The sequence below is a fragment of the Alosa alosa genome, chromosome 2 (assembly GCF_017589495.1).
Source record: "Alosa alosa isolate M-15738 ecotype Scorff River chromosome 2, AALO_Geno_1.1, whole genome shotgun sequence".
Classification (NCBI taxonomy): Eukaryota; Metazoa; Chordata; class Actinopteri; order Clupeiformes; family Clupeidae; genus Alosa; species Alosa alosa.
The window spans coordinates 33655805-33678394 of record NC_063190.1 but is presented as its reverse complement, the minus strand read 5'-3'; the positions used below and the strand labels follow the sequence as shown (position 1 = coordinate 33678394).

General features: G+C 41.2%; 2 protein-coding genes across 4 annotated transcripts in view; both read left to right on the top strand.

Moving 5' to 3' along the window:
• Window positions 1–4209, top strand: part of usp28 (ubiquitin specific peptidase 28) — a 29175-nt gene extending 24966 nt beyond the window's left edge. The window contains exons 26-27 of the mRNA XM_048229815.1: window positions 2022–2196; window positions 2425–4209. Coding sequence (XP_048085772.1) covers window positions 2022–2196; window positions 2425–2585 — 336 coding nt within the window. The 3' untranslated portion in view covers window positions 2586–4209. The remainder of the gene's footprint in view (window positions 1–2021; window positions 2197–2424) is intronic.
• Window positions 4210–4915: 706 nt separating this feature from the next.
• Window positions 4916–22554, top strand: LOC125287468 (G protein-activated inward rectifier potassium channel 4-like). Of its 3 annotated transcripts, none has more exons than XM_048233332.1 (6): window positions 4916–5094; window positions 9245–9706; window positions 14020–15049; window positions 17962–17969; window positions 19289–19438; window positions 21159–22554. In XM_048233332.1, exons 3-6 carry the CDS (start codon window positions 14406–14408, stop codon window positions 21368–21370), a joined length of 1014 nt encoding a protein of 337 aa, XP_048089289.1. In that variant the 5' UTR covers window positions 4916–5094; window positions 9245–9706; window positions 14020–14405; the 3' UTR covers window positions 21371–22554. The 3 variants fall into 3 exon arrangements, with proteins under 3 accessions (XP_048089289.1, XP_048089280.1, XP_048089297.1); XM_048233323.1 differs by having other exon boundaries at window positions 9241–9706; XM_048233340.1 differs by lacking the exon at window positions 4916–5094 and having other exon boundaries at window positions 8939–9706.
• The last annotated feature ends 36 nt before the right edge of the window (window positions 22555–22590 follow it).

Genomic DNA, 22590 nt, shown 5'->3' with positions numbered 1-22590 from the left:
AATAAATATGAATAAAATAAGTAAATAATAAATATTTTAATAATAAATGTCATGTTTTATGTAAATAAATAAATAATGTAAATGTCATGTAAATAAATAATAAATAGTAAATATGTGTTTTAATATTTTAATAATAATAATAAATAATAAATAATAAATAATAAATGTTTTAATGTAAAATAAATAATGTTGTGTAAATAAATGTTTAATGTTTGTAATGTAAATAAAGGTGTGAAATAATAAATGTTTTTATGTAAGTAAATAATAAATGTTTTAGTAATAATGTAAAATATGTTGTGAAATAATAAGTAAATAATAGTAAAAATAAATAGTAAATGTAATAATGTTTGTAAAATGTGTTTTATTAAAAATGTGTGTGTGTTTGTATTAAATAGTAAATGTAAATATTAAATAATGTTTTATTAAATATGCATTTGTAATAAGTATGGGTAAATAAGTAAATATAAATAATAAATGTCATGTTTTATGTTTATATGTAAATAAATATAAATAAATGTAAATGTGTGTTTTAATGTTTTGCTCATGTCAAATATTAAGTAAATAAAATAAATATTAAATGTTTTAATAAATAGTAAATGTAAATGTTTTGTATTAAATGTAAAGTAAAAATAATAAAGTAAAAAATAGTAAATAAAATGTGTATGTTTTAATAATAAATGTGTAAATAATAAAATAAATGTCATGTAAATAAAAATAATAAATGCATCTTAATAAATAATAAATAAAAATAATAAATGGTACATGTGTAAATAATATTATTAAAATGCATAAACAGTAATAATAAAAATGCATCTTAAATAATAAATAATAAATGTTTTTATGATAAAATATATAAATAAAAATAAATAAATATTTAATGTCATCAAGTAAAAAATAATAAACAAATATTAAATATGTAATATTAAATAAAAATAATAAATTAAATAATAAAATATTAATATTAAATAATAGTAATAAATAATAAATGTTTTATGTTTATGTATAATAAATAAAATAATGGTATGTTTTAATATTAAATAATAAATAATAAATAATAATGTGGTAAATAGTAAAAATAAATGTTTTATGTGTAAATAAATGCATGTTTTTATGTCATAATAAATAATAAATAATAGTAAAAATAATAAATATAAAATAATAAATAATAAATAAATAATAAATGTCATGTAAATGTTTATGTTTTTAATGTGTAAATGTCATAATAATGTAAATATCATCATAAATAAATAAAATGTTTGTCATGTAGTATGTTTTAATGTCATCATCGTCTCGTAAATGTTTTTATGTCATCAATAAATGTATGTCATGTCATAAATGTCATGTGTTTAGTAATGTTTTGTGCATGGTATGTAAATAATGTTTTGGCTAAATGTGTAAATGTGTGTAAAGTAATAAAATGTGTTTTGTAAATAAATAAATAAATGGCAGTATGGTGTGTGTGGCTTGTAATAAATGTTTTATGTGAAAATGTAAATATTAAATATTAAAATGGTGTAAATGCATCTTAGTAATAAATAAATGTTGTGTCATCATATAAATAATAAATGTAAAGTAAATGTAAATGCATAAATAATGTAAATGTGGAGCTATGTCATGTGTTTGTGTAAATGTAATGTAAAATGCATGTGTTTTGTAAATAAATATGTGTAATAAATGTAAGTAATGTGTCTTAATAAATGTGTCTGTGTGTCATATCATGCATCTCGACAATAAATGTCATCATGTAATAATAATAAATATGTTTTATGTGATATAATAAATGTCATCATCAGTATGTCATCATCATCATGTAAATAATAAATGTAAATGTTTAATGTCATCATAAATATTTTATGTAAATAATAAATAATATGTCATGTCATGTGTCATGTGTTTGTGTAAATATTAAATGTAAATGCATGAACAATGTCAATGTCATGCATGTAAATGTCATGTAATAAATAATATGTTTTTGTGTTTTATGTGTAAATGGTATGTTTTAATGTCATGTGTAAATAAAGGTGTTCTTCAAGAGTGAGGAGGTAGAGGAGGCGGAGGATGCCGTTGCCATGGTGAACGACTGTGTTATTCCCTGTGTCCACCTCATGGCCCGAGACAGTGTGTGTCAGGAGGACCTGGACGCCATCGAGCACATCAGGGGTGTGTGGTGTGGATACCTTGGACAGGACATGAAGGGTGAGGGTGTGTGTGTGTTTGTGTGTGTGTCTATGTGTGCGTGTGTGTGTGCACGTGCCTTTGTGTGTGTATGCGAATGTACGTGCGTGCTTGTATCTGTGTGTATATCTGTGTGTGTGTGTATGTCTGTGTATCTGTGTGTGTGTGTATCTGTGTGTGTGTGTGTGTGTGTGTGTGTGTGTGTGTATTCATGCTTTAAAGGCTTTCATCTCTCTGCCCCCTCCACAGATTCCCTTCAGGAGAAGCTCAGTGAGTTCCTGCCCAGAGTTCTAGACTGTTCCACGGAGAGGGTGGTTCTAAAGGAACCTCCCCAAGTCTGTTCCAACTCTCCTCATGACCTGGAGAGCCGACTGGCTGCCGTCATGGAGTCCATGGTTACGGTCACATAGAACCATACCATGCCGTCCAACTCACAGAAGAACTGGTCAAGCACCGTGGCAAGCCAGTCAGGCTTTTGAAGTCTGGAAAATGGTCACCATCAGAGACTTCAACTGGACACTCTCAGGATCTTCTGCAGCCTGATCTCTGCAGAGGGATACCATCACCACTATTGAGACCTACTCTGAAACATCAAGGCCTTTCATAGATTCAGTGTTGGTCAAGCTGAATTATAATTCTAATTTTCAGAAGGAAAATATGCTGTGGCAAGCCATTTTGAGGTTTTATAACATTTGTTGACATTGAGGTATTGTTAGTTTTCTATATGCTAAAAAAGTATGAAGTAGAGGTGCCGTAATACTGAATGACCTAATAACTTCCAATATTATTAGAATGACTTGAACTAGCATGTTTAGAGTAATTTAATTAATACTGTTTCTACTGTAAGAATGTTTGGTTTAGTAAGAATGTTTAATAGAATTACTACTAAGCTATAGAAACTATGGTAGTCATAATGCAAGCAATAGTGAACATTAACTTACCAGCTGAAATGGCTTGCCATATGTGTGAGGTCATGCAACATGATTCCTGAGATTTACAGGCGCTATAGCAATCACGCCACGAGGGTGCAGAAGCAGACACTATAATAAAGCACGCCAACATGTCAAACACTGGATTGTTTGTCGCACTACTACTAGTAACAATGCAACGGAAAGGATTTTTTATATATATTTATACCTTATCAAGATAAAGATTGTAAAAGTTATATGTTGTTGAGTATGTGATTCTCACCCCTAATGTGTTCAGACAGGGGAGTGTTGTTGGTATGTACGATGTAAATGTGCTCCTGATTAGACAGGCAAGTACAGTATTTGCCATTGAGAATGGGGCAGTTTGGCGTAAAACATGTGCTAAAGCGGTTAGCACCCTGAGACTTCAAAGTAAGCAGTTAGCCGCTGGTTTATGGCCCTGTGTATTGGTGAGCACTGCGGCCACACCGTTAGCTAAGTTAGTTTCTGAGCTAAGGCAAAATGTATGGATTCTTGTAGACTAGAAGCTGCACTATTGGGAAAAGAAGCCAGTGGCATAGAGCATTTAGCTTGTTGGGCTAATACTCATTATGATTAGCATGTGCTATGCCGCTAGCGTAGCTAGTGTTCTCATTTAAACCATTTCACTGGAAGCACACAGTAGCTACAGGGCTACAGAGAAAAGGAAGTGATCATTATTAGACCGATGATCTGGCTATCTGTTTGTCTGGCGTAAGTTCACCAAAGGTGAGCAACCGTTAACTTCACATAACTGTGGTATAAAAGGAATATATAAGCGAATGAACCTTGACTTCATACACACTAATGATGTTTAGCGATGTTTGGTCAGATATCTTAAAGTGCCTTGTTTTTTTCTCTTAAAGCATTTTTGGCAGTGACAGTAAAAAAAAGAGAAAAAAATCAAAATAAAATAACTGTACAGTGATGTGAAAAGTTGTGATTTTGGATGTGGATACCGTTTTAGCCGTGTTAGTCCTAAATGGCAGCGTGTGAGTCACTATAGCTTCATGTAAAGGGGCCTTCTCACGTCTTTGCTCCACCACAGCAAGTCTGTCACAGCTTTTAATAAAAGATCATCTTCCTTTTTGTGTCTCTTTGTTTGTACTGGGTTAGCTTATCTCAGTCGAATTGCAATGTTATGACATGTCACGCTTACACACACGCACCCACACACAAACACACACACACACACACATTTAGACACACACACTCAAACTAAATAACAAACATAAATACACACAGGAGATATGAGTGTATAGCTTTTTATTAATTTGAATAGTAGATTAAAGGTTGCTCTGTTCTTCATCGCAATACCTGATGCTTTAATCATCATCTTCATCAAAATAGCTGGTACTTTAATCATCTTTTGAAGTCTTCCTCAGGTTGATAAGTTACAATGAGATTTTTTTTTATATTCTATCAGTTCATACTGGTGCTACTGTGCATCAGGCTAAAAACAGCCTCACACACACACAATGATCTCACATACTCATACACACATGTGTTCACACACTCGGACAAACATGCAGTCACACACAGATGTGTAAACAGACATGATCTAAGCTCCCCTTCTGGCCTATGGTGACCTTTCAGCATGGATTACTGCTGAATCAAGAGTCAAATCTCTCTCTCTCTCTCTCTCTCTTGCTTTCTATTCTTTCACTATTTCGCTTTCTCTCCCCTCTCCTTGTCTCTCTCTTCTCTCATTCTCTCGCTCTCTCTCTCATTCTCTCGCTCTCTCTCTCTTCTCTCATTCTCTCGCTCTCTCTCTCTTCGACCCTTCAGCCAGATACATCTAACCTTCATTCTCCCCATATATTTTCTTTTTTTGTGTCTTTCGTTTATGATTTGATTTAGACACTACAAATTGGGTCATCGTTTTTTCGGTGGATTTCCATCGGTCCATCTGAAGAGGATACTGTCATGACCTGTGGCTTTCAGTGTCTTTGCTTTCAACTGCAGATTTCAGGTGTGTGTGTGTGTGTGTGTGTGTGTGTGTGTGTGTGTGTGTGTCTCTCTCTCTCTCTCTCTCTGTGTGTGTGTGTGTGTGTGTGACGCTGTAGGGAGCAGTGGTGGAATGTAACGAAGTACAAATACTTCGTTACTGTACTTAAGTAAATATTCCACGTATTTGTACTTTACTTAAGTAGAATTTATAGTGCATACTTTTGACTCTTACTTCGTTACATTTTCCAGCAATTATCTGTACTTTTACTCCGCTACATTTCTACAACACCATCGTTCCTTTTTACGATACATTTTATGATCAGATTTTTTTTCTCTCTGACAAACACGTTTGTTTTACCAGGGGGCGGGGTTGCTACCACAGATTCTGGAGCGCTACGTGCCCAGCTTCTAAATCTTTGAAACATAAGCTTCTAGTCTAGACCAGGCAAAGCGTGAGCTTGTAGACATCTGCATTCGGTAGGCTATATTCACCAGACCCATGGCTACACTGGACATGCAACTGTGTTCTGTGCCTTTCTCTGTCTGTTATCTGCAGCGTTAGGGCCTCCTCTCCGATGAGATTGCTATCCGCGGATCAGCGAAGTTACAGTCTATGCCCATGCTTCTGTCACACTGATCATTTGCGGCACAAATTAATGGTAGACTATTATAGAACCGCTGGCCGAAAAAAAACGTAGCATTTTCCAGATTAGAAAATATTTCTTAATTGTGTGTGATCAAATAAAGAGGCATAGCCTACAATTGGGGTAGAAATGTGAGCGCTCATTCAATGTCTATGTGCGTCTGCGCAAGTGAAACTGAACCTAATCATAAAGACTTTTCTGTTCAATCAGCAGAATTGCCCTTACGATCCACCCGACGTTTCCCTGGTCTACTCCGTTAAACTTCAGGCTCTCGTGTTTTGCTGAATGATATACTCAGCAGATCACCCTAGTAGATAACCAGAATTACAGTCTCTGGAATTGTAGGTCAGAATGTAAACTGGGCCACAGATGGTAAGCACAATTGCATTAGCTAGTCGAATATAGCCTATCCTAAAACTAGATTAATTAATAAAATGCCACAGCCCATACTATTTTTTCTTTTAGAATATAGATATTAAGAGAATAAATCATTATGCAAATACTTTTACTTTTAATACTTAAAGTACATTTAAAAGCAGGTACTTTTTACTTTTACTTAAGTAGGGTTGTCATTGTGGTACTTTTACTTTTACTAAAGTAAATATTTCTCTGTGTATTTGTTCTTTTACTTAAGTACTGAGATTCAGTACTTCTTCCACCACTGGTGGGGAGTCGGAATGCTTGTGTGTGTTTTCTTCAAAAAAAGTGAAAAAGTGCAAATGAGAGTTGAGAGTAAATTCTTCTGAAGGGAATGAAAGATGTGAAAGCTAGAGATGAACAGACAGATCTCAGAACCACAAACATTCACAGATCTCAGAACCACAAACACTCACAGATCTCAGAACCACAAACACTCACAGATCTCAGAACCACAAACATTCACAGACCTCAGAACAAAAAACACTCACAGACCTCAGAACCACAAACATTCACAGATCTCAGAAACACAAACATTCACAGATCTCAGAATCAAATTTCATGTTCTGCAACATGTTTCCATATCCTCAAAAGTTCCTTCTAGGCACCCTCTCGTGGATTCTTTTTTTCATTAACTCTTTAGATAATTCTAATATTCTAGCTTTAGGGCAATGTTCCAGACTGAGTTCTGAGATCCAGAGTAGTCGAGTCGTGAGATGACTATTGCCTGAACCAGAAGTTGGGTAGCATCTTGAGTCAAGTAAGTCCTGATTTTCTGTATGTTGTAGAGTGCGAAATGGCAAGACCGGGCGACTGAGGCAACATGATCTGAGAAGTTTAGTTGGTTGTCGAGAACAACTCCTAGATTTCTTGCAGTCCTGGTAGGTGAAACAGACAGGGAGTCAAATTTGATGTTGATGTCGTGGTGTTTGGTAGGTTTAGCTGGGAGAACCAGCAGTTCAGTCTTTGAGAGGTTCAGCTGGAGGTGGTGTGCCTTCATCCATGTAGCTATGTCTGAGAGGCAATCCGAGATTCCCAACATCCCAACATCATGGAATCTCTGTAATTGATTTAATTTAATGCAAAATCACTTTGATTTCCATCACAATTTGAAATTCCTTTGGCAAAGGCAGTCCCCCTTTAAGGCTGTAAAACATCTCAAGTAGCCCTGGCCAGATGGTGCAGGGCCTGGACTGGAATGTGTTCACACGCCCAGCTGACGGGACAGGACCTCTCCTCCGCCCTTGGCCGGTGTTCTTGGGTCCTCTCGGCCAGGTCTGATCTGGGAGGAGATCTCCATTTCTCGGCTTCTTCCTTCTCCTCTTGAATAATCTCCGTATAATCCCAAGCCAGCTCCCCGCGCCGCTCTGCTCTGCTGTGCTCAGATTAACTTGGTGTGTTGCCCTGGTAATCTCTGGGGCACGGCTTCGTGATCTTACAATGACTTCTGAGTTCAGTGAACGCGTGATGAAGAGGATGATTGAGGTTTTGAGTAAAGTGAGTGATATACAACACTATAGTTACAGTGGTCAAATACTACTACTACTACTACTACTACTGCTACTACGAAATAATTTGATAATGAAGGTTTCATTTTTAAAAGCTTCTTTAAAGTTCCTAGACTGTCACAGGAGCAACATAACAATACAAGGTCTGTTCCCATGCCAGGGTGGGGCGTGATTGACAGTTAACATCGGCCAATCATGCTCTCTGTCTTGTGATTTATAAGATAGCAGATTGCAGATGAAATTGGCATTTGGACCATATTAGAATAGTCTTGACAAAGTCACAAAATCATGACAAGCTGTCATTATCTCTCACACACAGACACTCAAATGTCACGTACACAGTCACAGTCAAAAATGCATCTGCAAAAATACAAACACAGACACTCACACACACATTTTTTCTCTGTATCTCTCTCTCTCTCACACACACAAATACACACACACACACACACACACACACACACACACACACACACACACACACACAGTTTCTTATCCGTTACATAAAGTTACATGCTGTATGATGAAGATCTTAGGATTATGCCTTGAGCCCTGCATGGGGAAATGACAGCAATGCCCCACATCAGAATGAGAGGAGGATGGAGAGAGAGAGAGAGAGAGAGAGAAGAGGAAAGAAAGAGAGGGGAAGAGAGGAAGAGAGGAAGAGAGAGAGAAGAGGAAAGAAAGAGAGGGGAAGAGAGGAAGAGAGAAGAAGAGAGAGAAGAGAGAGAAGAGAGAAGAGAGAAGAGGAAAGAAAGAGAGGGGAAGAGAGGAAGAGAGAAGAAGAGAGAGAGAGAGAAGAGGAAAGAAAGAGAGGGGAAGAGAGGAAGAGAGAAGAAGAGAGAGAAGAGAGAGAAGAGAGAAGAGAAAGAGAGAAGAGGAAAGAAAGAGGAGAAGAAGAGACACAATTAAAGAGGAGGAGAGGAAAACAGAGATATGTATTATATATATTTATGTGAACTGGCTGAGGGGCTCAGAAAGCTTTGAAGGGGACACTCCAGTCAGAGATGAAAGATGACATCAGCACACAAGATGGTGGATGAGCAGTCAAACACTGAAACATCACACACACACACACACACACACATTGAAACAGCGTCCTGAACAGCAGAGGGTGAAGAAGGGGACACTCCAGTCAGAGATGAAAGATGACATCAGCACACAAGATGGTGGATGAGCAGTCAAACACTGAAACATCACACACACACACACACACACACACATTGAAACAGCGTCCTGAACAGCAGAGGGTGAAGAAGCCCCCCGACACACACACACACAAATGAGATCGCAGGATTATGCAAAAGCTTAGTTTAAGAAGCAACCCAATTCCCACTGATATCACAGCAAACTCTCTTACACACACACGCACATACACACACACACCCATGCACACACACACACACACACACACAGATCCTGTACATCATTAAGATAGTCTGTTTGTGATATGTCCACACAAAACAAACTTAGAGAAACATCTCTCTCTCTCTCCCTCTTTGCCTCATAACATTACACAAATCAGCTGTCTTCATGTGCTAGGTTTTCTGGGACTGTTTTTGTTTGTTTATTTTATTTATTTGTTTGTTTGTGTGTCAGGCAGATAAGCGCTGCGATGGCCTCCACAGTCAGCTGTAGCAGAATGGCATCTCAGGAACCTGCTGACCAGCAGGACCAATCCTCTCTCCTGACTGACCAGCAGGTCCAATCCTCTCTTCTGAATGGACAGCAGGTCCAATCCTCTCTTCTGAGTGGACAGCAGGTCCAATCCTCTCTTTTGAATGGACAGCAGGTCCAACCCTCTGGACAGCAGGTCCAATCCTCTCCTCTGACTGGACAGCATCGGTGTCCAGTTTTGATTCGGCAGCAGTGTAGTTCTCCTGGCTTTCTTGGACAGCGGAAGAGTTCTCCTGCTCTGATTGGCCAGCAGCATGGTTCTCCAACGCGATTGGACCCCAGGAGGAACTCCATCCCACCTGCTCAGGCTCTCACGGCCAAACACCTGTTGGCATACCTGCCCCGCCCAACACCTGTGAAGACCAGATACACACCCTACTCAAAGAAGGTACACACACACACACACACACACACACACACACACACATCTGTAATTCTCACAATCATAGACATCTAGGCAGTGCAAGATATAGATATATATAGAATGACTAGATGTCTCGTCCGCACCTCGCGGCCATCTTGCCACAGTCAGCTCGCTAACTCAACATTGTGTTTCAATGGTGCAATGTAATGACAGGTAGGTGTCATTGTTATAGCCTGGGGGCATTGTTCTGCCTTTAGTAGAAGAAGAGCCATCAGGTACCACAGAGCCCACCAGATAGCTTGTCTGTGACAAGATGGCCGCCGGTGATGTTGGAGACTCCGCCATGAGACATCTAGCCATTCTATATATATATATCTATGGTGCAAGACCTTGTAAATACAAACTTGACTCGGTTGCTTTCCTGTCAACAGTCACTAGATGGCGCTGTTGTAGTGCAGCCACCATTTTGGCCTGAACAAGTCACTGTGGCCCCTGACCTCATTCAGAGCATGCCAATATGCATAGATGCATCTGTTGCTATGGAAGGTCTGATGGAGTTTTATCTCTCTGGCTTCCATACTTTTTCTCAGGGTTCTTTACACAGTGTATGGGTCATGGTGTGTGTGTGGTTTTAATATGACTGATATCCTGTGGGGTGTGGATCTCACACCTGTGGGGTGTGGATGTGTGTGTGACATCCTGAAGTGTGTACAGTAGATTGTGGTGTGTGTGTGTGTGTGTGACTAATAAATGGTACAAGGGATATTCTAGTGTAGATGGATAGATAGATAGATACTTTATTGATCCCCAAGGGGAAATTCAAGAAGATTGTGGTGTGTGTATATCATATATATATGGTTATGGATTTAGCAGACGCCTTTGTCCAAAGCGACACATAAATACAAAACAACATAATAATATTTAAAATTGAACAGGGAACAGATTAGAATGTTGGTCAAATATAATAATAAGAATAGTTATAATAAACAATAATATCAATTCAATCAATAGCCTAATCAAAATAAGAAATGAAAATGAGGGGAAAGGCAATAATAAAACAATAATGTCCATTCAATCAATAATATAAAAACAATGACATGCTAAGACTACATTAAGGAGAATATCAATAATAAACAATAATGTCAAATTAATTTACAGCCTAATGAAAATAAAACAATATTATACAAACCATAACACATAAGCGATTAAACAACTAATTACATGTTGAATAGGAATGTCTTTAGACCCCTCTTAAACGACCCAAAACTACCACAGGAACGGAGAGCACTGGGCAACTCATTCCACCAACATGGAACCACTGAGGAATAGAGTCTGGAATTAGACCTAGTTTTTATGACTGGTCGACTTAACAGACACTCATCAGAAGACCGCAGTGGGCGGTTGGGGATGTAAGGCTTGATTATTGAATTAAAATAACTAGGAGCAGATCCAGTCAGTGTCCTATAGGCCAAAGTGAGAGATTTAAATTGAATTCTGGCTACTATAGGGAGCCAATGGAGAGTAACTAGGAGAGGGGTTACATGTGTCCTCTTTGGCTAATTGAAGACCAGGCATGCTCCAGCATTCTGAATCAGCTGTAATGATCTTATTACACAAGCGGGTAAGCCAGCTAATAGTGAATTACAATAGTCCAGCTTAGAGATGACCATGGTCTGAACAAGAAGTTGTGTGGAATCTTGAGTCAGATAAGGTCTGTTCTTCCTAATATTGTAAAGCATAAACCAACATGATTTTGCAATAGAAGCTACATGCTCAGAGAAGTTAAGTCAGTCATCAATTACAACGCCCAAGTTACGTGCCAATCTAGTTGGGGTCAGTGAAGTTGAGTCAAGATGGATGTTAATCTGTTGGGGAATAGCTGTTTTAGCTGGAAACACCAAAAACTCTGTTTTTGAGAGATTAAGATGAAGGTGCCGATCTTTCATCCAGGCTGAAATATCCTTAAGCCATGCAGAAATCCGGTGGAAAACACTAGAGTCATCAGGTGGGAAAGACAGGTAAAGTTGAGTGTCGTCTGCATAACAGTGATAATCAAATCCATAGGAGCGAATGGTATCACCTAAGGAAGTGGTGTAAATAGAGAAAAGCAAGGTACCTAATACTGATCCCTGAGGCACACCTGTGGTGAGGTCATGAGACTTAGATACCTGTCCTTGCCAAGACACGTTGAAAGAACGCCCTTTAAGGTAAGATTCAAACCAGTCAAGAGCTTTTCCAGAAATTCCCAGTTCAGATAGTATAGAAAGGAGAATGTCATGGTTAACAGTATCAAAGGCTGCAGATAGATCTAGTAGAATTAATACTGATGACTGAGCAGAGGACTTAGCTACTCTCAATGCTTCAGTCACAGACAGAAGAGCAGTTTCAGTAGAATGACCAATCTTGAAACTGGACTGCATAGGGTCTAGTAGATTATTCTGATGAAGAAAGTCACAAACTTAGCTAACCCTAGCCTGTTTAAAAGAATAAGGAACTATTCCAGAACTGAGTGAAGCATTAAATACACGTGTGACTGCTGGTAGAACAGCGGGTGAGATAGACTGTAGAAGAGTGGACGGGACATGATCTAATGGGCATGTTGTTGGACGACTTCGCTGAAGCAATTGAGAGACTGCTTCCTCATCAAGAGGAGAGAAAGTCCAATGATGCTGTCATACTAACACAAGGCAAAGCCCTCCTTATAGGTGCATGAAACTGAGCACTTATTTTAGCAACTTTTTCAGTGAAAAATGTTGCAAAGTCATCTGCTGACAGTGAAGTAGTTGATGGTGGTGGTGGAGGATTGAGAAGAGATTTGAAAGTAGAAAAAGTTTTCTACTGTCAGTGGCGCTCTCAATCTTGCTTTGATAGAATGCTTTTTTTGCAAGTGTAACAGTGGATGAAAAGGATGACAGCAAAGACTGGTAGTTACTAAGATCATTTCCATCTCTGGATTTACGCCATTTACTGTCCACTATACTGTCCATCAGTCATGGATGACGAGGTTTAGAACGAGTAGGTCTTGAGGAAAGAGGACATGCTGCATTCAGACAAGATGCCAGTGTAGAGCAGAGAGTCTCTGTAGCGTCATTAACCTCAAGTGCCAAGAATGAGCTAGGAGTAGGTAAAGCAGATGTTACTAATGTTGCAAAATGGTCGCTTTAGAGGTATCTGAGGTTACGCCGGAACGAAATTGTCGGAGGAGGAGGTGCTGCGTTATCCAGGAGACGCACAGAGAATCTGATAAAGTGATGATCCGATACATGTAACGGATTAACCAAAACGTTGTCTGTATTACAGTTACATACCAGAATTAAATCAAGATCTTTACCAGCCTTGTGAGTAGGAGGACTGTGGACACGTGTGATATTAAATGAGGAGAGTAAGGACAGGAAGTCAATTGAAGACGAATTATCCAAATGAATATTAAAATCGCCAAGGATTAATAATGGGCATGCATCCATTGGAATAGCAGACAGTAGAATGTCCAACTCATTCACAAAGTTCCCAAGTTGTCCTGGAGGGCGATAAATAACCACCAAGTATAATTTGTATGGCCCAGTTATCATGATGGCATGATATTCAAACGAGTTGTGGACCTGAGTAGGCAGGCATTAGTAGGCTCTAATCATCAGAGACGAGAAAGCCTGTCCCGTCTCCTCTAACGACTGGTATGCGAAAAAGCATAATTGGTCGACAACGCTGCAGGTGTGGCCTAATCTCTGTATTCTCTGGCCTAATCCACGTCTCTGTAAGCGCAAGCAATTGAAGCGAAAACTGTGAGGCCAGAGCAGGAATGAATTCCGCTTTATTCACTGCAGATTGGCAATTCCACAACCCTACAGAAAAAGTAGGACAAGCCTGCTGAACTGATTGTTGCCTTTCAACATCAGTGCACTTATTAACCTGACCGGGTACAGGGATATGTTGAAGGAACATTATTAGAAGGATTATCAGATAACAAGACAAGGTGAGACAAGAGTGAAACTTATCTGAGAGGTGCCTTGCTTGTGTCCTTGCTCGGTGGACTCGTCGCAGGTAGACTCGATTCGTCTTGACACGAGTAAGTCTTCACACGAGGATGGCTGCACACGAAGGCTTGCGCCTCGCTGGACGGCTCCAGCACAATAACCACTTTAAATGCTAGTCCTAATTGATCACGCGGAAAACCACCCCCTCTAAAAACTCACGACACCAAGGCCAGTCTAAGCGCAATTAAACAGACAGCCGTAATGAAAACAATATCAACTACCACTACCCACTACGGCTAATAACTAGTTTACAAACTTGTAACATTGTATACATTGTACTAATGTGTCCCTTTGCTGTGTGTTCAGGTGGGGATGAAGGCTGCAGCAGTGGCGGTAGCAGCGCTAAACTCCCACAACATTCCCATCCTCTCCCAAAGGGCCAGCTCCTCACAGCCAGCCATTCCCAGTTTTCCAAACACTCCGGCTCTTCCCAGTCCACCCGTCATTCCGTCCCCCCCGGCCCCCAAACCGCCCCTCCTCCTGCTGTCCAGGATGCTGCGGCGCCGGACGATCTGAGCAAAGCCCTGCGCACGCTCCCCGGCCGACACCTCAAGCGCTTCAGCTCCCGCTGGCAGGCCAGTGTGCTCGGCTCTGACCGGAACGGCGACCGGAACGGCCCAGCGAACCCTGCCACCAAACACATCCAGCGGAATCAGCGCTGCAAGCTGCTCGGCGACGAGAGCGCCGTCGTCATGGGGATGAAGCGACAGCGCTACGTGACCAAGGACGGGAAGTGCCGCGTGAACCTGGGGCCCATCAAGGACAAGAGCCGTTTCCTGTCGGACATCTTCACCACGCTGGTGGACCTCAAGTACCGCTGGTTCCTGTGCGTCTTCACCGCCTGCTACCTCAGCACCTGGCTGGCGTTCGGACTCGTCTACCTCCTGGACGCCTGGCTCCGGGGCGACGTGGCTCACGCCGGCGACCCCGACTGGCCGGCCTGCTTCGAGAATGTGGACGGCTTCCTGTCGGCGCTGCTGCTGTCGGTGGAGAGCCAGCGCACGATTGGCTACGGCAGCCGGCAGGTGTCGGCGCACTGCTGGGAGGGGGTGCTGCTCATCATGCTGCAGTCCATCCTGGGGTCCATCATCGACGCGCTCATGGTGGGCTGCATGTTCGTGAAGATCTCGCGGCCGCAGCAGCGAGCGCAGACACTCATCTTCAGCAAGCACTGCGTCATCTCCGAGCGCGACGAGAAGCTCTGCCTGCTCTTCCGCATCGGCGACCTGCGAGAGAGCCACATGGTGGACGCCAAGATCCGCGCCAAGCTCATCAAGTCACGCCAGACCAAGGAAGGGGAATTCATACCACTGGAGCAGTCGGAAATTAACCTGGGGTACACACACACGTGCATTCAGACACGCACACACACACACACACACACACACACATATATGTACTGCTTATAAAGAATGTGATTTGATCCCACAGAGCCGGTAGGATACGTAAGTAAGTTTATCTCTTTAGTTATCCAAATGAAGTTTCTTAAAGCTAGCGAGGTACAAAGGCTGGCTACTAGCTGGTAACACAGACCATTAATTCAAAGCTAGTGCTGGCTGTTTTTTTCACAAACCTGAGCTGATGGAAGTATCAGGGGTTGGGGGAGACGATGTCTCACTCTCAACCCCTACTTGCGTTGACAGTTTTTTCCCCCTAAAAAACTAACTAACATATTAACTAACTATACGCTGCAATAGTAGGCTATTAAACTGTAGACGGGCTCTGGTAATATCAGTTCGACAGAGATGGGAAGAATAGAACACCGATTTGCAACAAATTATTACAACTCCATAAGGAACGCCAGGTCAGCGTTAGTAACAATGTTGCAGTTGTTGCAGTTGTGGCTGCTGGCGTTCGGTTGGAACCTCATAAAAATCTCTGGGGCGATTTTCATTATTATTATTTTTGAGGCACAGAGATCCGAGGCTATTCCTAAGACATCCAGGGCTATAGCCTCAAATGCCCAGGTCTAACAACGCCACTGACACTACCAGTCAAGTTTGGAGACACTTTTCCATTCTACTCCATTATAGACAGAGTACCAGCTGAGATCATTATAGTGGATGTCATGAAATCCCCTGGCTTCTTCTTCTTCTTTTTCTTATTACCTTTTCTTTTTACCTTTTAAAAAATGAATGCCGCTCTAACCGCTTAACTTACAGACATGTTGAAATAACTGTTGTGTAGGTCTGGAATTGGACAAGAGAGTTATCATCTCAGATTTTTTGAAAAGTTTATACTTTTTGAAAAATAGGGGATTAAAAATGTTAAAAAGATAGATATGGAGAAGTTTCGGTCAAAGTAATATTACTATCCATAGTAGGCCGATGTAGGCCTACCCACGATACTGTTACAAGAATGCCTTCTAACTATTTAATTAGACTGAACTTCCCCAAGAATAGTGTGCGAGGCCCTCCTCGGCCGACTAATTCGGGAGGCGCCATTTACTGAGTAATGATCCTAGTGTGAAAGTTGGTCAGAGGCTATAGTGCTGGCCTGGACCACTATACTCATCTGGACAGAACATCTTACGAGCTACAGAGGGTTCAGGGTGTGCTAAGGTTAGCTGTCTAATTCCAGACTACTAATAAAATCAGTGACCCACCACAGTACAATACGATGGCCAGTTCTCCTGGTAGCATGCCTACTTTCTCTGATTTAGCCCCACGGCCCTAGGGACTAATCCTAGCCGTTCCCCCTGGCACATCTTAAACTTTGAGGAATATCTAAAGAAATTCTAGAAAACTATGCGGGTCAAAGCAGAACAATTTATTTGTCAGATACAAGCTATTCATCAATACATTATAGAAGGTACATCTAAATGAATAATGTGAAAGTGCACGAAAACAGGTTAAAGGAACATTTAGGAAACCATATGAAGCAATCAGAGAATGAACATACCAGCTCAGAGGATGATGACTACACACCTTAGTGGAAAAAGGGAGATTCTGACTACAGAATGGCTCCTAGAATGCTCTGTAAACTTCACTTAAATAGGCTACCTAGTTTGTGGTTGGTTACATTCACATGATTGGAGGTCAGCTGATTTGGGATCACATGGTTGGAGGTCAGCTGATTTTGGGTCACATGAGAAGTACTTTGATGAGACTTGAGACCATTGTTGTAGTGAGAGTGCATTAATCAAGACATGACAATGTACACATTAATTACATTTCCTGCTTCCTAGTTAGTTTCTCCTGTGAAAAAGGCAAAGGTTAGAGATATAATCAAAAGTTGTTGTAGCAGCAATATGTGACAATGGGCCCACCATGAGGTCATACCATCATGTGGTAGGGTAATTAATCAACAGTTCACATGATCAGGAGTTTGATCAGTATAGAAACATAGGACTCCTTACAATGACGTGAGTTGATGTTGCAGGTCAAAGGTCAAGTCCATGACTACTCTGAGTGCGATATCTCAAGAATGCCTTTACATACATGCCTGAAATTTGGTATGAGTGTTTGTATGGACTCAAAGATGAAGTGAATTTATGTTGGAGGTCAAAGGTCAAATGTCAAGGTCAAAAACACGCCTTGACACACAAGGTTTTTTGGTACGAGGGTTTGTATGAACTCAAAGATTAAGGTTTTTTTTTTCAGGAATCTCCCCACTAACATTAAGTCAGCAGCTTTCCATCCACTATTGTAATTCCTCTGGCATTACGTTTCTAGTTTGCATTGGGTAACACTTTATTTTAATGTGTCGCTGTTACAGTGTACCTACCTAATTAGGTACAGTGGTACAACCTGTGTAACAACATGTACTATCAGGTACTATCATTGTACTTGCATTATGTATTTGTGGGTACCTACAAATAGTTGTTACACTGTAATACTGAGTGCTTTTACAAAACTTTGCCAATTTGCCTACATTTTCATCAGAGGCAAATAGCTGACCTGAGACCTGCTGGATGGGGTAAATCTGGTCATGATAGATTTGATATACAAACCATTCTTAGCTCCAGTTAAGGCCTCATTGTCTTCAGTGTACATGTAACAGCTGTGCTGCTACAACCTTGTTACTCTTTGATACAGTGGAATAAACCTATTGGTCGAGGCTGAAGCCCAGGTAAGCCCCTGCATTAAGGCGCCAGTGCACACCTGTATTATAACCTGTGGTTGTGTGCAGGTAAGACACACTTGTATTGTAACCTGTGGTTGTGTGCAGGCAAGACACACTTATATTATAACCTGTGGTTGTGTGCAGGTAAGACACACCTGTATTATAACCTGTGGTTGTGTGCAGGTATGACACACCTGTATTGTAACCTGTGGTTGCGTGCAGGTATGACACACCTGTATTGTAACCTGTGGTTGGGTCCAGGTACAGTATGACACACCTGTATTGTAACCTGTGGTTGCGTGCAGGTATGACACACCTGTATTATAACCTGTGGTTGTGTGCAGGTAAGACACACCTGTATTGTAACCTGTGGTTGTGTGCAGGTATGACGTACAGTATGACACACCTGTATTGTAACCTGTGGTTGCGTGCAGGTATGACACACCTGTATTATAACCTGTGGTTGTGTGCAGGCAAGACACACTTATATTATAACCTGTGGTTGTGTGCAGGCAAGACACACTTATATTATAACCTGTGGTTGTGTGCAGGCAAGACACACTTATATTATAACCTGTGGTTGTGTGCAGGCAAGACACACTTATATTATAACCTGTGGTTGTGTGCAGGCAAGACACACTTATATTATAACCTGTGGTTGTGTGCAGGTAAGACACACCTGTATTGTAACCTGTGGTTGGGTCCAGGTACAGTATGACACACCTGTATTGTAACCTGTGGTTGGGTCCAGGTACAGTATGACACACCTGTATTGTAACCTGTGGTTGGGTCCAGGTACAGTATGACACACCTGTATTATAACCTGTGGTTGTGTGCAGGTAAGACACACCTGTATTGTAACCTGTGGTTGTGTGCAGGTAAGACACACACACCTGTATTATAACCTGTGGTTGTGTGCGAATTAAGACACCTTGTATTGTAACCTGTGGTTGTGTGCAGGCAAGACACACTTATATTATAACCTGTGGTTGTGTGCAGGTAAGACACACTTTGTATTTGTAACCCTCGGGTGGTTGTGTGCAGGTATGACACACCTGTATTATAACCTGTGGTTGCGTGCAGGTATGACACACCCGTAATATAACCTGTGGCTGTGCAGGTAAGACACACCTGACACACCCGTATTGTAACCTGTATGACACACCTGTATTGTAACCTGTGGTTGGGTCCAGGTACAGTAATCTGTATTGGGTAACCGGTTGGCGCAGGTATGACACACCTGTATTGTAACCTGTGGTTGGGTTGCAGTTGACACACCTGTAAACCTGTGGTTGTGTGACACACCTGTATTATAACCTGTGGTTGTGTGCAGGTAAGACACACCTGTATTGTAACCTGTGGTTGTGTGCAGGCAAGACACACTTATATTATAACCTTGTGGTTGTGTGCAGGTAAGACACACTCTTGTATTGTAACCCTGTGGTCAGTGCAAGGGCAAAGACACACTTATATATTATAACCCGTGGGTTGTGCAGGTACATTTACAACGCGGGTGGAGATCGTCTGCTGCTGGTCGAGCCACAGACCATCACGCACGTGATCAACAACAGCAGCCCCTTCTGGGACGTGGGGGGCGAGTCGCTCAGGAGGGAGCGCTTCGAGATCATCGTCATCCTTGAAGGCATCGTGGAGGCCTCGGGTCAATACACACACACACAGAGCGCACTCACTGCCCTGACACACACACACACACACACACACACACACACACACAAACAAACACACAAACACAGAGCGCACTCACTGCCCTAACACGCACATGTGCACACAGACACACACACAGACACATAGACACACACACACACACAGCCCTCTCACTGCCCTGATACACACACACACAGTACTCTTACTGTCCCTGGAGACACACACACACACTCACTGGCTGAAACCGCGGCACTTCACCTCCTAAGCTTCCAGCTGTCTTTCTTATTTGCATAGAACCAGGCCTGCATTGTTGTTGAGTGTGTACTGCACTGCACTGAGTGTGCTGTGTGTGTGTGTGTGTGTGTGTGTGTGTGTACTGCACTGCACTGAGTGTGCTGTGTGTGTGTGTGTGTGTGTGTGTGTGTGTACTGCACTGCACTGAGTGTGCTGTGTGTGTGTGTGTGTGTGTGTGTGTGTGTACTGCACTGCACTGAGTGTGCCGTATGTGTGTGTGTGTGTGTGTGTGTGTTTACTGCACTGCACTGAGTGTGCCGTATGTGTGTGTGTGTGTGTGTGTGTGTGTGTACTCAGTGTTGGGGAGTAACGGAATACATGTACCGGCGTTACGTATTCAGAATACAAATTATGAGTAACTGTATTCCGATACAGTTACAAGTTAAATAGTTGGTATTTAGAATACAGTTACATTGTTGAAATCAATGGATTACATGACGATACTTCTCTGTTTCATAAGTTTATTCACTCTCATTTCCCAGAAGCTCCTGAAAGCAATCTATGATGAAATTGTTTCCATGTTTAAATCCAAGCCCCGCCATCTTGCACTAGCCTCAAAACGCAGCTAGCGCACATTATGGACACGTCATGGGAGACCCTGAAATGACTGTTTGCACAGCAAATTAGGAGTAAAGTAAGTGGAGGTAACTCCTGTTCCTCACTGATCGTGGTTCCTGATGTCTGTTCAAAGGATATTTTCCCAAGTAGGCTATTAATAGCTCAGGCTACTTCGGCCAATCTGTTACACAGTTTGCTAATCAATAAACAAAGCCTAGTTCAATTATATGGTGCAGCCTCTGAAAAATTATTCTTGCGAGTAGCATATTTTAACGTGCGGTTTTTGATTGTCATTACGCGATCATGTTCATTTTGAGAGCCCTGATATACAGTAGCCTATAGTGTTTACATTTACAGGTCATTTGCGTTCCACCTGTCATACGCGACCCTCACTTGTGGGTTGATGCCACCGAAAAATCTCACAGGCACACCTTAATTATAATTTCTGGCCGCCCTTAAAGTAGCCTATTTATTTTTTTTTTTTAATTAGCCTTTTTTAATTTTAGTGGTCACCCTATTTTAAAGTTGTCAGGTAGCTTGCTGTAATTTTGGGCCTGGTCAGCCATTTGGAACAGAAGAACACCAGAATATTTTAGATAGAGATAGAAGATAGATATTTTACTGATCAGGGGGTAGGCCTTAGTTGACTTTAAAACATTGCGTAAGTAATCTAAATTATTCTGAGCAACGTAACGAATGTGGGCTACAAATGAAACATGTATTCTGTATTCAGCCATTTGGAACTGCAGCAGACTGAACACCAGATAACAGTAAAGTAGAACATTTGTACTTGTGAATGTGCCTGAAGTGCAGATGAAGCAGGTAAAGCAACTTTGTTTGTTTGTTTACTTGTTTACCTGCAGGTATGACATGCCAGGCTCGGACGTCCTACACAGAGGACGAGATTCTGTGGGGTCACCGCTTCGAGTCGTGCATGCTGCTGGAGGAGGGGGCCTTCCGCGTCGACTACGGCGCTTTCGACAAGACCTTCGATGTGCACACATCGCCGTCCAGTGCCAAGGCCAAGAGCGAGGAGAAGGAGAGGGAGGTCAAAGGTCATCTAACACCAGATTAGTCCACTTAGACTCTCTTCAGCCTGCTGTCTGTGATGACAAACTATCATGAAGAATTGAAATGAAGAATTGAAACTATGATGAAATGAAATGAAGAATTAAAATAAAGAATTGAAACTATGATGAAGAATTGAAACTATGATGAATTGAAATGAAAAATTAAAATAAAGAATTGAAACTATCATGAAGAATCGAAATGAAGAATTGTAACTATGATGAAGAATTGAAACTATGAATTGAAATGAAGACTTAAAATAAATAATTGAAACTATGATGAAGAATTGAAACTATGATGAAGAATTGAGCCCAAAACACATCTCATCACACACAAAAGCTCACCACAGCATGGCTCTACCTGGTCCATATCACCACAGCATGGCTCTACCTGGTCCATATCATGAGGCCCATTCCTTGATTGTAACCCATCACACTGGTCATCAAAAGTAGTGAACATCGCTTCTCATTCCTCCAGTCATCTTTCAGCTCCATTGTGTTCAACCCAGCATGCATCACATCAAGTCAGATCTGCACAGATCTGCATGAAGACGAACACGCCCTGATGGCGTTAGAGATTCCGATATAAGACATCTAGCCTTTATTATGTATATCTATGTAGAGGACCATCATCAGGGTATTCTCACACGCCCCCTGGGGAGTATTTGTCTGGATTTAGGTGATTTCACACAGACTGCATTTCTTCCTCAAATAGAACAGTTTGTGATGCAGTGGACCTAAATGTCCTCTAGATGGCGCATGTCATTACTGGGTGAAGCAGCTTACAGTCATCAAGTAGTGGTCAAGTATTGTAGTGCTTTGCCCACTAGGGGAAATGAAGGTCAGTAGGTTATGCAAACCTGCCAGACAGGACTGATGAATATGATGAGGACTTTGTGTCCAAATATTACAGAAACCTGCAGGTTGCTATGATGAGATCAACATGTTGATAACTCTTATCTCCAAAATATCAACATTCTAAAATCAAACGATTGGTTACAAAGATTCTCTATACCATGTTTATAATGAAATGTTACTGTACATCTTCCCTGTGATCCTAGATTCAGGCTGACACACACAAACAAACACACACAGACACTCCCCCACATCATGTGCTGATGTCTGACCCCACACCCACTGCTATATACAGTAAGGGATAACGGCCACCGAGGGGTAGCGATATACGGAATTAATGGCGGAGGCAAAGAACTCCACGACATGGAGCGCT

Coding starts and splice junctions, on each gene's coding strand:
- LOC125287468 (XM_048233332.1), top strand. CDS start 14,406: ATGGGGATGAAGCGACAGCGCTACGTGACCAAGGACGGGAAGTGCCGC. Junction 19,439..21,158: donor AGGCATCGTGGAGGCCTCGG/GTCAATACACAC, acceptor GTTTACCTGCAG/GTATGACATGCCAGGCTCGG.